The sequence below is a fragment of the Hyperoodon ampullatus genome (genome assembly GCF_949752795.1).
Source record: "Hyperoodon ampullatus genome assembly, chromosome: 15".
Lineage (NCBI taxonomy): Eukaryota > Metazoa > Chordata > Mammalia > Artiodactyla > Ziphiidae > Hyperoodon > Hyperoodon ampullatus.
Window position 1 is genome coordinate 63,368,467 of NC_136928.1, and position 13,377 is coordinate 63,381,843.

Genomic DNA, 13,377 nt, shown 5'->3' on the forward strand with positions numbered 1-13,377 from the left:
GTCTTTAAATGTCACATCCTTTTTAAGAGAATGACCTTTTTTTTTTTTTTTTTTTTTTTTTTTTTGCGGTACGCTGGCCTCTCACTATTGTGGCCTCTCCCGTTGCGAAGCACAGGCTCCAGACGCACAGGCTCAGCGGCCATGGCTCATGGGCCCAGCCGCTCCGCGGCATGTGGGATCTTCCCAGACCGGGGCACGAACCCGTGTCCCCTGCATCGGCAGGCGGACTCTCAACCACCGTGCCACCAGGGAAGCCCTCTTCGTCTATTTTTATATATCTTAAATCATGAATTCATACTCTTAAATCCAATTCCAGCCCAACCCCACAGGTTTCATTTATTTTGTATTCATAACTCCTTTCTCTGACAGAAACATGGCTCCACTATGGTTAATATATTGACTTGTCTGATTAAATCTCCTGCATGTAAGCAGTTTGTCATCTTTGCTGACACCTTTCCCCAATACACACCTCTATTCTTGAGAACTTATTCCTCATTCCAGGTTGCCCCAATGCATATGAATAACTTCCTTACTCTGTCCCCAATACCCCATACTAAGCTGCCCATTATTGTAGACACCTTCCTCACCCCACTTGGTCTACGACACCCCACTTTGGGCCACCATGTGTCCCTCCTCCCCACTGCAAAACCTGCCCTGAACCACTGTGCGGAAAAGAAGCTAGCATAGCTGGGCTGAGATTGCTATCTTTTGAAAGGCCTGATTGCAAGTTTCGTTGGCATCTGGGAACTTGGATTTGGGGGAGGGTTCCCACCATTCCCTGAGAGTGGTTCACTGTGCCTAACATAGTTAGGCCTAACATCTTCACCCATGTTGTCATAACTTGATGCTGGAGGAATTAAGTGCATCCTGTGTAATTCCACTGGGAGAGGACTCTTGGAAGCTGGTGCTTGGTTTCCTCTGGGCTTTGCCCCATACTCTTGTTCCCTTTGCTGGGTGAGAGATTATAATATGCATCCTCATTAGTCTACCTTACATTAATACTATACAACTTTATGTACAATATAATAACCTTATTTCAACGTAATTCCATTTACTGCCCTCTCCTACCCTTTGTGCTATCTTTGTCATCCACTTTACTTCTACATACATTACAAATACCACACTGTAAATTTTTTTAAAACAACAAATAGATATTCAGAGAAATTAAGAAAAAATTATCTTTTGTATTTACTGACATATATATCATTTGCAAAGTTCTTAATTCCTTCCTGGTGATACAGATTCCTATGGAGGATTACTTTCTGCCAGCCTAAAGAATTTCTTAAAGCATTTCCTATAATGTCAGTCTGCTAACAACAAATTCTCTTAGGTTTTGTACACCTGGAGTAGCTTTTATTTTGTCATACTATTTTGAACATTCTAAGTAGACACAAAATTTTAGATTAACTTTTGTTAATTTTTGCACTTTTATTATTTTTTTTAATTGACGTACAGTTGATTTCCAATGTTGTATTAGTTTCAGGTATACAGCAAGGTGATTCTTATATATATATATATATATATATATATATATATATATATATATATATATATAATTTTCCAGATTCTTTTCCAGTTATTACAAGATATTGAATATAGTTCCCTGTGCTACACAGTAGGGCCTTATCTGTTTTTTATATAGTAGTGTATGATTTTTGCACTTTAAGAATGTCATTCCATCATTTCCTGGATTCCATTGTTTCTGATTAAGTTAGCCACCACTTTTACTGTTTATTCAAGTGTAATGTCATTTCCCCTCTGGCTGCTTTTGAGATTTTTTTGATTTGGTTTGGTTTTGTGCATGTGTGTGTGTTTTGCAATACTACGCACCCAGATGTGATCTTTGTTGCATTTATTCTGCTTGGAATTCACTGAACTTCTTGGACCTGTAAGTTGATGTTTTCCAACAATTTTGAGAAAATTTCAGGCATTACTGCTTCAGATATTTCTCTTGCCCCATTCTCTTCCTTGCCTCTCCTCTGGACCTCAAAAGTACCTGTACATTAGACTGATACTGTCCCACAGGTCTCAAATCTCTGCTGTTTCTTTTTTTCTCTGTGCTTCAGTTTGATAATTGTACTGGCTGTCTTCCACTTTTCTTTCCTCTGCTTGTCCAGTTTACTGTTAAGCCCATCCAGTGATTATTTAAATTTAGACAGTATATGTTTCATTTCAGATTCTAATTGTTAATCACCAGACTTTGCATTTGGTTTTCAGCTTCTATTTCTCTGCCAAGAATCCCAATCTATTGATCCACCATTTTTTCCCCTGTAAATTTTTAAATGTATTTTAAAGCTGTTAAAAATAATTTTGTTAACTCCAACATAGGGTCATCTGTGTATTTGCTTCTATATATTTTCTGTTGATTACAGATCATATAATTTTTCTTTGTATGCTTAAGGTTTATTTTGTACTGGACTTTGTGAATGACATGTTATAAAGACTCTGGATTTTGTTTTCTTCCAAACAATGTTTTATTCTGGCTAGCTGTTAACTTACTAATGTATAACCTTGATCCTGTGAAAGCCTGATTTTAAGCTTTGTTTCAGTGAGTTTCTTCCCATTTTGCCCAGAGTCCTAAAGTACATCCCTTAGTTCTGGGATGTCATCCTTCCTCCTAAGCCAGGGCCCGTTTTGGGTTTCAATGGGAAACCAGAAGTGTTTACTAAACCCCTCTTATTCGCCCTGTATTCGCCCAGCCGTTGTTACCACTACTCAGTTCCTTGGACTTCAACTATTGCTTTCTGCTGGGTTCCTTTGAATATCACACTGCACAGGTACAATTTTGGAATCCACCAAGCGTTTGAAAAGAATTTGCAAGCAGATTTGGGGGATTAGATCTCTGAAGCTCTCTCCTTTTCAAAATTTCCCTCCTAATTTCAAGCTGTCCTAGAAGCCCCAAATGACTCCACAGCCCAGCAAGACTGTCACATTCTGCTTTAATTCTATTTCCAAGCACACTGCACAAGCTGGAAATTGCCCTCATGGTAAAAGCTAGTTAATGTGGATCTCTTCTAGTATATGATTTTGTGCTGTTTTTGTCTGTTTTTGATTGCTTTCTAGAGTCTTCTAATCACAGCTTTTTATACTTTGTTCAGACTTTATATTTTTATTGGCAAGAGAGTCAGTCCAATAAAAGCTATTCCTTCAATACCAGACTGCAACCTCTGAAATCTCAAAAAGTTTCAGATAAAAAAATTAAAAGCAAAATAAAGTTTATAATTTATTTCCAATCCATTAGGATAAAAACCCACTTATGCAGCTGAACCTTTTAATTCATTTCTTCTGAAGAAAAGTACAAAAGACCATAGTAAAACTGAGACAGGCATTTAAAGGAAAACCCTCTGACTCAGAGTCCAAAAACAAACTGCAAATGGTTCATTCTACCAAAAGAATTAGTTTTTGTACAAAATATAATGAATTTTACACTATACACAAAGACTGCTGTATATTTACTTAAATTAGAATTCTAGTATCTGATTTTCTTCCAATTCTTCCCAAGCACAAAGTGTATATGCAAGTCGGAAATCTAATAACCTCAATTGCCAGACTGTCTAGAATAAGCTTTTACCCTTAAGATATCTGGAAAGATAGTATTGATTCTTTCCCTTGGCTCAAAGTCCAGTACATCAGTGTTTTAATTTAGTTTACAAAACTCTGCCATATTAACATGAACAGCACACTAACGTTTAATGTTTAAACATTACCTTTTACGAAATAACATGACACAGAGCTCAGTGCAAAACCTACAAGGTCACAATCTAAGCCTAATACTAATTCGGGAAACCTCAGCAACTTCTATCTTTATTGAAAAAGACCAAACCAATCCCTTACACATCCTACTATATAATTATTCTATGTTTATGGCCCTTCCACGAGAGAAACACAGCTTGAAATAAAACTTGGTCATAGTTAAGTCAAAGAAAATAGTTCTGTAGCACTAAGCTCAATTTTAGACCTCATCAGGAAATTAAAGTAACACAGATGGATATTCATACAGTAATATAATTCTGACTCAATGTTTATGACAGTATTAATTTGACTTTTATATAACATTTGAAGTCTTTGTTATCTAAAACCTTTCCCAAAAAGTGAGCTACATTCAATTACTGCAGATAATTTTATGATAATTTTAAAGGAATTTATATTTTAAAAGTTGAGTTTAAAGCACACGGACTTTTAATATGATTAACCAGTTATCCAAGTATCAATAATGTTAATCTTTTTCTAAATGAAAAGAAAAAATGAAATTTTATGAGCTTTATTGAAAACGTTTTAATTTGGGATGTTCCTAATTCTTGTCATCGTGTATATTTCATCATCTGTCATTATCAATATTTTATATTGGATGGTTTAGTGTTTGAGACCTTAGAAAGATACTACTCATGACCTAAAAATATGTATGGTTCTGGCTTAAAAAATTGTTTTTCTATTTATCTCAACCCTTATTTTTATTATCCAGGGAGTTCTATGATTAGAAGAAACATGATTTAAGTTATGGTTACAAATAGCACATGATCTTAAGAAATCATACATCTATATTTAGATAAATCTTTAAGATGAGAAAGAGTAAAGTTAAGAATGTATGTCTTCATTATAAAATTCTTATCTAGTGGGGGCAAGTTTTTAACTTTAATATATTCTCTCTAAACCAAAGCTATTTTTCCTAAATGAAAAATATTTGTTACTACTATAAAATTATTATTTCCACCCATGACATTTTACATAAAAGCACCAAAGAAAATTTCTATAAACAAACTTTTAACCAGTAAACTAAGGGCAAATATCTATTTGCCTTTATTACAGTATTTAAAAGGCCATGATATGAGTCTCTACTTCCTACAATGACATTTTTATAATAAAAACCCAGGCATACTTATACAAACAAGAAACAGAATTACTGTACATTTTTGGGGAACAAAAGGCAGATTAACAGACTAAAACTTTTTAGTTAACAAAGTGAGCACAAGAAACCTATAAAATGTATGCAATGTATAAAAATTCAGTAATTTTTTTTAAAGTTTCATTGGAGGGATTAATAATTATTAAGAATAAAACATGGTAAATCCACTGGCTTGTAATTATCCTATAAATAGTAAGAAAGTAATAAGCAATAAATTAGAAATGTCTTAGCTCCTAGTACTTCCCTTCTCGCACAGAAACCACTTTTACAGCAGTTAAAATTGGCTTTCTTAAATATTAGAATTCTAACAGAAAATAAATTCCATTAGGAATAAGTTAACAGTCTACAATAGATTTCTGACAAATATATTAGAAAAAAAATACAGCAGGTCACAGGAGGATTGATCTACATGTTGTATGACAGAGTGTCTGAAAACTTCAAAATTTCTCCTCCATTTCACTAGATTTGTTTTGTTGCTATCATATTACTTTCTAAATTGTTTGGTAGAAAGGTAATAGAAAAATAAAAAGTGAAAAGGACACATTGTTTAATGTCTGTAGATTTATGAAGAAGAAAAAAACCTTCAAAATACTTTTTTCCTACTACTGTTACATAGGAAAAAGTTTCATTTGGCACACAATTTGTAAAAAGAAAAAAAAAAGAAACAGAGTGTTTGGCATTCCAATCACCCATAGTGTAGTAAAGACAACAGTAGGAAAGGAAAATAGGAAAAATTACTATTTTAAGAAAAGATGTCAGAAGACAAACAACCAAAGGCTCTACAACCAAAGGCTCTTGTGTCTTCTACCATTCACTGTCTCTGGAATACTTTCATCTGCAACATAATATACAAATTATTATTTACATTATGATTATATTGGTAAAGAAGACCAGAATCAGTTTTTGTTCTGCTCTAACTACAGTGCCCATCGGGATATCTGTGACCATCAAGGCAAGAAGGCCTTAAACAAAATATTCCATTTGCATTGTATACTTTATTTAAATTTATTTTACGGTTCATCTTCTGGGGTGCACAAATAATTGTAAGACTGAAAAATCCTGTAAACTTAGGCTGAGTTTCTGTAGCAGATAACTATTCATAGAAGATGGTATGTTTCTCTCTTGGAAAGTAAAACGTTCTGCAGGCTTAAACAGTAGTATCTCCAAAATCCTTGTTCCAGCGTATGTATGCTTCTAAGGTTTGAGGACTCACGCTGCGTTTTATCTTTTTTAAGGATTCGGTGAAGTCAGATAATCGAATATTTCTCATCTAGATTAAAAAAACACACATGACGATAGATAAACGCATATGCAATAGTTAACCCAATGACAGATAAAAGTAATGATGCTGTTGTTTATTAATGTTAAAATATATAGAGATGTATTCTTAGAAAATCATGCCAATCATCTTATTTTATATATTATTCTATATTAGGCAAGTTTGCTATATAAGAAATCCTACCAAAATGCTATGCCAATATACTTTCATTTCACGTTTTAGCTCCTAGGTATTAACATTTTAAATCACAATATTTTCCCATTATATAAAACAAAACATACTCATTACAGAAAATTTGACAAAATATAGACAATCAGAAAAAAGAATCACTCACAATTCCACCGTTCAGATATACAACAACTATTTGGCTTATCTCCTTCCAGTTTTTTTTCTGCATATAGTTTCATGGAATTTTGCACTCTCAAGTCTCACTCACCACAAACACACTCTAGCTAAATTCATGCCAGGTTTATCAGAAAGGAAAGAGGAGTTTACAAGATGTACACAGGACTTTGAAGGAAATATTGCTCTTTAACTACAACATGGAGGAGGCTTATGTCTGAAATTTTCTAATATTAGTATTGCTTATAATACATTTTTATGTCAATTTGGTCTTATTTTCTGAGATTTTTAATTGGCTTCAAGAAAGTAAAATAAAACAATACTGAGTTAATAAATACCTAATTTTCACCTAAGGATTTTCAAAAGGCCAAATGGAGTTTGGCACAAGATGACCGGTATTAAAAATTATCACTTATGCATTATCACATGTATATTTTGCTCCCAAATAAGAAGTTAAAGAAGAACTGGAGACAAAACTTCAGCAACTGATATTTATCTATATTATTCTTTTTATTACTCTTATAAAACCCAATCTAACTACTTCACATCCTCTCTAATATCAACATAGCATAGATTAAGAAAATCAACTACATTTGTAACTTGTAGCCTAATCTGAAAAATTTGTCAAAATGAAAAAGGATATATTGTTACCATAATCACTGCATGACCCCATTTGCTCCTTATTTAACTATAAAACACACACTGGCTCTTCCTAAAGCCCAAAATTTAGCAGAATGATGAATGTAATGTGAGTATTATCTATGATACTCCTGAATATCTGTTATTAAGATTAAGGTTTCAAAAGCTTTTGATGCAATTCTAATTTATGTTCATAGTTCGGGGTGTGTGTGTATGTGTATTTCACTGTGGAAAACAGTATGGAGGTTTCTCAGAAAACTAAAAAGAGAACTACCATATGACCCAGCAGTTCCACACCTGGGTATATATCTGAAAAAAACAAAAACACTAATTTGATAAGATACATGCACCCCAATGTTCATAGCAGCCTTATTTACAATTGCCAATATATGGAAGCAACCTAAGTGTCCATCAACAGATGAATGGATAAAGATGTGGTGTGTGTATATATATATATATATAATATATATATATATGCACACATATATACACACAATGGAATACTACTCAGCCATAAAAAAGAACAAAATTTTGCCATTTGCAGCAACATGTATGGACTTGGAGGATATTATGCTAAGTGAACTAAGTGAGACAGAGAAAGACAAATACTGTGTGATACCACTTATATGTGGAATTCAAAAAATACAACAAACTAGTGAATATAACAAAAAAGAAGCAGAGTCAGATATAGAGAACAAACTAGTGGTTACCAGCAGGGAGAGGGCGAGAGGGGCAACGTAGGCATGGGGGAGGGGGAGGTACAAACTGTCGGGTGTAAGAGAGGCTCAAGGATGCATTGTACAACATGGGGAATATAGCCAATAGTTTGTAATAACTGTAAATGGAAAATAACCTTTAAAAGTTATATAGAAAATATGATATTTTAAAGTTAGTAAGAGACTAATGTATATAACAGGAAAAATCAACCGGTAGCTAGTTCAGTAAAGAGGGAAAAATAAATAGCAAAGAAGTCTTGTCAAAACAAAATAATAAAAGAACGAATAAAGTTGAACTAGATACAAACTGTGTGCTTTATAAACAAAGTACATGATACTCTGAATTTATAACCAATGATTTTCAGCACTACCTTTTAAAAACACAGAATTCCAACACAATTATTTGAGTTTCTATTCTTACAAACTATAAAAGGCAAATTAGGTATATCTCATCTAAATTTCTGCATACATACCAGCACCTGATAACACAGTTATTAAAATTGTACCAAAGAATAGCTGAAAAAAATTCTAGTACACAATTTTAAAACCAAACTACTTGTGTTTTTCTGTAATCTCATAAATAAGAAAATAGAATGGATTTCCTTGATCTCTATAATAAATTGCTGTTATTTAGTATTTATGTATTTTAAAATTATTTAATGGATACCTATACAGTATTCACTATTGCCAGACTTTCTAAAGTGCTTTATAAATATTAACTCATAAGCCAGGACTAATGACTAAAAGCTATTATCAAATTATTAATACTAAAATCATTAGGTTAAAAATAAACTTAAACTGAATGAAAGTATACAGTAGAACCAAAAACTATAACACTGTAACCTGACTACACATAATTAGTGGAATGGTCACAAAAGGTACCAGTAATGTTATTTTTTTGTAATTCATTCAGTAGTTTTAATTTCAGTATATGGTCTGTCCAAGGGACAAAGAGAGAGGCCTAAAATGTCACACAATGGGCCTTTCCTCAACTTTAATCTAGGGGGCCAGAGTACATATATGAAAAATCAAGTTCATCTGTCCTTAGTCCAAGGTAGGGAGAGTGGTGTGTGGAAAAGAAATAATTCATGCACAGTGCTCACTTTTGGTTAGAAAAGTACTATTAGGCTTATGCTATAAGAACATTTAAAAAATAATATATTGATGGGATACTGTAAATAAATTATACCTAAACTATTAAAAAAAACCTCAAGACAGTACTAATATATTTTTAAAAATTAGAAAAATGTGGAATCAAAATTATTTTTTTTTTTTTTTTTTTTTTTTTTTTTTTTTTTTTGTGGTATGCGGGCCTCTCACTGTTGTGGCCTCTCCCGTTGCGGAGCACAGGCTCCGGATGCGCAGGCTCAGCAGCCATGGCTCACGGGCCCAGCCGCTCCGCGGCATATGGGATCCTCCCAGACCGGGGCACGAACCCGTATCCCCTGCATCGGCAGGCGGACTCTCAACCACTGCGCCACCAGGGAGGCCCGGAATCAAAATTATTAATCAGATAAAAGGGACCTGAAACTTATACTTTAAACATGAATTTTTAAGGTAATAGTAGCTAAACACCAAAGTATATGACATGTGGAATTCTCTGTTCCTAAGCTTCATTCATGTCAAACACAATCCAGGTAAACTAGACTGCTGAAATGGAAAAAGGTGGTTGCAAGAAGTCTGAAGGCTTTCTTAGTAATGTAGTTGGTTAAGCACCATGCACAAGATGCCTGAAGACAACCTCAAATTTACTTGGAAGCTTGGAGAAAAAAGACTGCCAAAATGTACTCATACTCAAGTACATTTATTCTCTATGTTAAGAGTTCACTGTTAACACTTGGACAGGACTCCCTGCAATGTAATGTGCAGATAGATCCTCTAGCCAGCCACCAGCCTCCAGCCCATGCCTCTGGGGGTTTTTATTGGTTTTTTTTGTTTGTTTTGTTTTCAGTTCACATTTGGACTCCACTGGAGTTCTATTCTCTCTTCTGTTCCAAGAATGAAGTCTCTTTGGTTAGTAATGTTTCAGGTGCTATCTGAGCTCTGAGAGATAAGTTACATAACTCAAATCTGATTTAAACTGGCTGGTTACATAGTTATGATCATTTTGCATGGCAAAATATATTTTGCTGGCAATTTTTTTCAAAAGAAATGCTTCAGCATCTCATAACGGGACCTCCCATATTTTTTAAATGTAATGAATTACATTACAATGGAAACTATTGCTTTTATAAGAAGGAAGACATAAACATTATTGAAAAACTAACAAAACAGAACATCAAGGGGTTAACCTGTTACAAGCTATATTCATAACGTATAAAATCCTCAAGTTGCCTATAATGTTGTTCTGTTTAGTATTTATGTAATATGATTTGACAGAAAATGACTTAATGATTATGTATATTTATTGTGTATTACCAAAGGACACCATAAGAGACTAGTTGGACAGTCCTCCATATTTTGAAATGAAGCAAAATTAACTTTTTCTAGTTTCTAATCAGATAAACTAGAAAAATCCAGACAAAAGATATGTTTTACAATCTAGAGGACCAGAATGAAAGAAAGATAATTGTAAAATAGTATACCTCACTGGCAGACATATTCTTCACTTGTTCTGGTTTCAGTTCTGTAAAATATAAAAGTCACTTACAAAAAAGAGATTGCCAACTTTAAACTAATGAAGTACAATAATCTAAAAGTATATGTTCAATATAAATCATTATATTAAAAAGAGACCATACATTAAGAGCACATACAATTTATAAATGCTTAGAATAATATTCCTTCTTAGGAAGGCATTCAATTTCTTTATATATTGCTCAAGAACAACAGATTCTACAAATTTCATAGTAAACTTAAAATAATGCAACTTGTTCTTTACAAAAGGCATTTGTTGTTTTAAGCCAACAACTTTGTTTCAGAATAACAGCTAAAATATTCTAAAAAATACACATGATTTATACATTAGCTACTGACTCTGAGTCCAGTATCTGAACAAGATTTCATGCCTCCTGCAGAAAGAAAGCTTGACTGAAATGCTTTACCCAGAGTTTCAAACTATATTCTCAAGGTTACATTTATTATTCTCTAAACCAGCAGTTCTTAATCAGTACCCTGTTTCACTGTTAGAGATACGTTCTGGAAGTTGCATGTTCCATGTTCAATTTTACCACCATAGCCAGTAATCTGAGTGCATACCTGAGAGCATCACCCATCCACTGCCCATGCTGCCTGTGGAAGAGTAGCTGAAAACATCTACTCTAAAGTGATTATCACAGTGAGTTTAATCTAACATAACCTAAAAATGATAGATGTGGTATTTCAGGGTCAACAAATTACCTTGAATCAAAACAGAGCAATGAATGATATACTTTGCTGCAATTTTTCAAAAGATAACATATAATGATAAAAGTAAAAACTTCTATTTATATGTTTCCTTACACACATTAATTTCAAGTAATACTAGAATACTGAAATGAAAAGAACCAAAAAATAGATAAGAAAATCTTCCTTTATTATTCTTTTCCACTTGCTTTAAAAAGTTCTCATTTTCTTGAGTTTTCTACTGCTAACCTACTATCAAGAAGTAAAACCTGCTGTCCAGAACAGGGCTCATGGTCCACTGATCCACGGACTGTCTTTGTATGGTCTGTGAGCTAAGAATGGTTTCACAGCTTTTTGTTGTTGAAAAAAAAAAAAAAGAGGAGGATGAGCAGGAGGAGGAGGAGTCAGAAGAAGAGTGAGAAGAAGAAGATGCAACAGAACATATGCGGCCCATGAGTCTAAAACTATTTTCAGAAAGGTTTGTTGACCCTAAGTCTAGAAACTTTGTATCAAGTTTTAATCAAGTTTTCCACTGATATAGTTTTACTGCTTTCTTACTAATAAAAAATATCAACAGGGACTTCTTAAACTTCTGAAGTGGTCTAATAAACAGTTGAAAATGCTTCAAGCTTTTGTATTCCTACCTCGGATAGGACCCAGTGCTGCATCTTTTGCCAGAGCTGTTAGATCACTTCCTGAGTATCCATCGGTCATTCTGAGAATGGGAAAGAAAAAAGAGCAACTTATTTTCACCTTTGCAGATTTAAATCTCCACATAATAAGAGAGTAAAACCTAGCTTGCCTTTTTTATCAAGCAGACAGCTATGTGATTTGATTTGAAGGACAGAGGAAGGCCTACTTGCTAAAAACAAACAGCCGACTGGTTCCTTATAATGCCTCGAATTTTCATTATTAGAACCATTCCTTTAGATTAAAGTATACTATATCTCCAGGAGGCTCCATTAAATTGTAAATATGTGCCCTGGAAAGGTAACATCTATAAGCCATTGCTGGCCAACTGACACATAACCACAATTACTTCTCTATAAGTTCCTGAGTCTTTATCTTGACAAAGAGAACTGCCTTGATGAAATGAGGGCCAATCAAGGAAGATTTCTTTAAATGTAGGACAGACAGGGTGAAGCAAGGGTCTGGGATAGAAGACATTGGCAAAGGGAGGCACACCTGAATGGGATGCCACAGTGGAGATCCTGGGCAGCCAAGACACTATCAAAGGGAACTAAGAACTAGGGAGGCAAAGAGGAAGAGGAAAATAAAACAAGAAAAAAAGCATTTACCTTATGTACTATGTTAAATAACTGCACAAACATTATTAGCAGAATATTTTATTGGAATTCAAAGGATCTCAGTATTTCCAAGTACTGAATTTGTTATTTTCATAGGTATCTGGGAACTCAGAGTTTTACCAACATAACTAGCTATTCACATTCTTGTTGAACATTTTAAATTACTTTATGAGATTTTTTTCAATGACTAAAATTCATGAGTGTATCTTCTATATTCAGTTTCTACTTAATACACCACTCATAAAAAAAAGCTGAAGAAGTCAAAGTTTAAAAATATTATGTGGGGCTTCCTTGGTGGTGCAGTGGTTGAGAGTCTGCCTGCCAATGCAGGGGACACAGGTTCGTGCCCCGGTCCGGGAAGATCCCACATGTCGCGGAGCAGCTGGGCCCGTGAGCCATGGCCGCTGAGCCTGTGCGTCTGGAGCCTGTGCTCCGCAATGGGAGAGGCCACAGCAGTGAGAGGCCCGCGTACCACAAAAAAAAAAAAAAAAAAAAAAATTATGTGTAAGCAAAAGAACAAGTTTAAGTGAAAATATGTGTTGGTGTAGGCAGATATGAGATGTTTTACATTTTAAAAATTACTTCAGGGCTTCCCTGGTGGTGCAGTGGTTAAGAACCTGCCTGCCAATGCAGGGAACACAGGTTCGAGCCCTGGTCCAGGAAGATCCCACATGCCACGGGGCAACTAAGCCTGTGAGCCTCAACTACTGAGTCTGCGCTCTAGAGCCCATGAGCCACAACTACTGAACCCACGCGCCTAGAACCCGTGCTCCGCAACAAGAGAAGCCACCGCAATGAGAAGCCCATGCACCACGACGAAGAGTAGCCCCCGCTCACCGAAACTAGAGAAAGCCCACGTGCAGCAAC

The 13,377-nt window shown here is 34.6% G+C and overlaps 1 protein-coding gene across 4 annotated transcripts in view; it reads right to left on the reverse strand.

Moving 5' to 3' along the window:
* Nucleotides 1-5,902: 5,902 nt before the first annotated feature.
* SPAST (spastin) overlaps nt 5,903-13,377 on the reverse strand; it is a gene marked incomplete at its 5' end in the record, with an annotated part of 54,015 nt that continues 46,540 nt past the window's right edge. For all 4 annotated transcript variants that reach the window (XM_079720960.1, XM_079720958.1, XM_079720959.1 and 1 more), the window contains 3 exons: nt 5,903-6,173; nt 10,465-10,505; nt 11,848-11,918. In XM_079720960.1, coding sequence (XP_079577086.1) covers nt 6,051-6,173; nt 10,465-10,505; nt 11,848-11,918 — 235 coding nt within the window. In that variant the 3' untranslated portion in view covers nt 5,903-6,050. The remainder of the gene's footprint in view (nt 6,174-10,464; nt 10,506-11,847; nt 11,919-13,377) is intronic.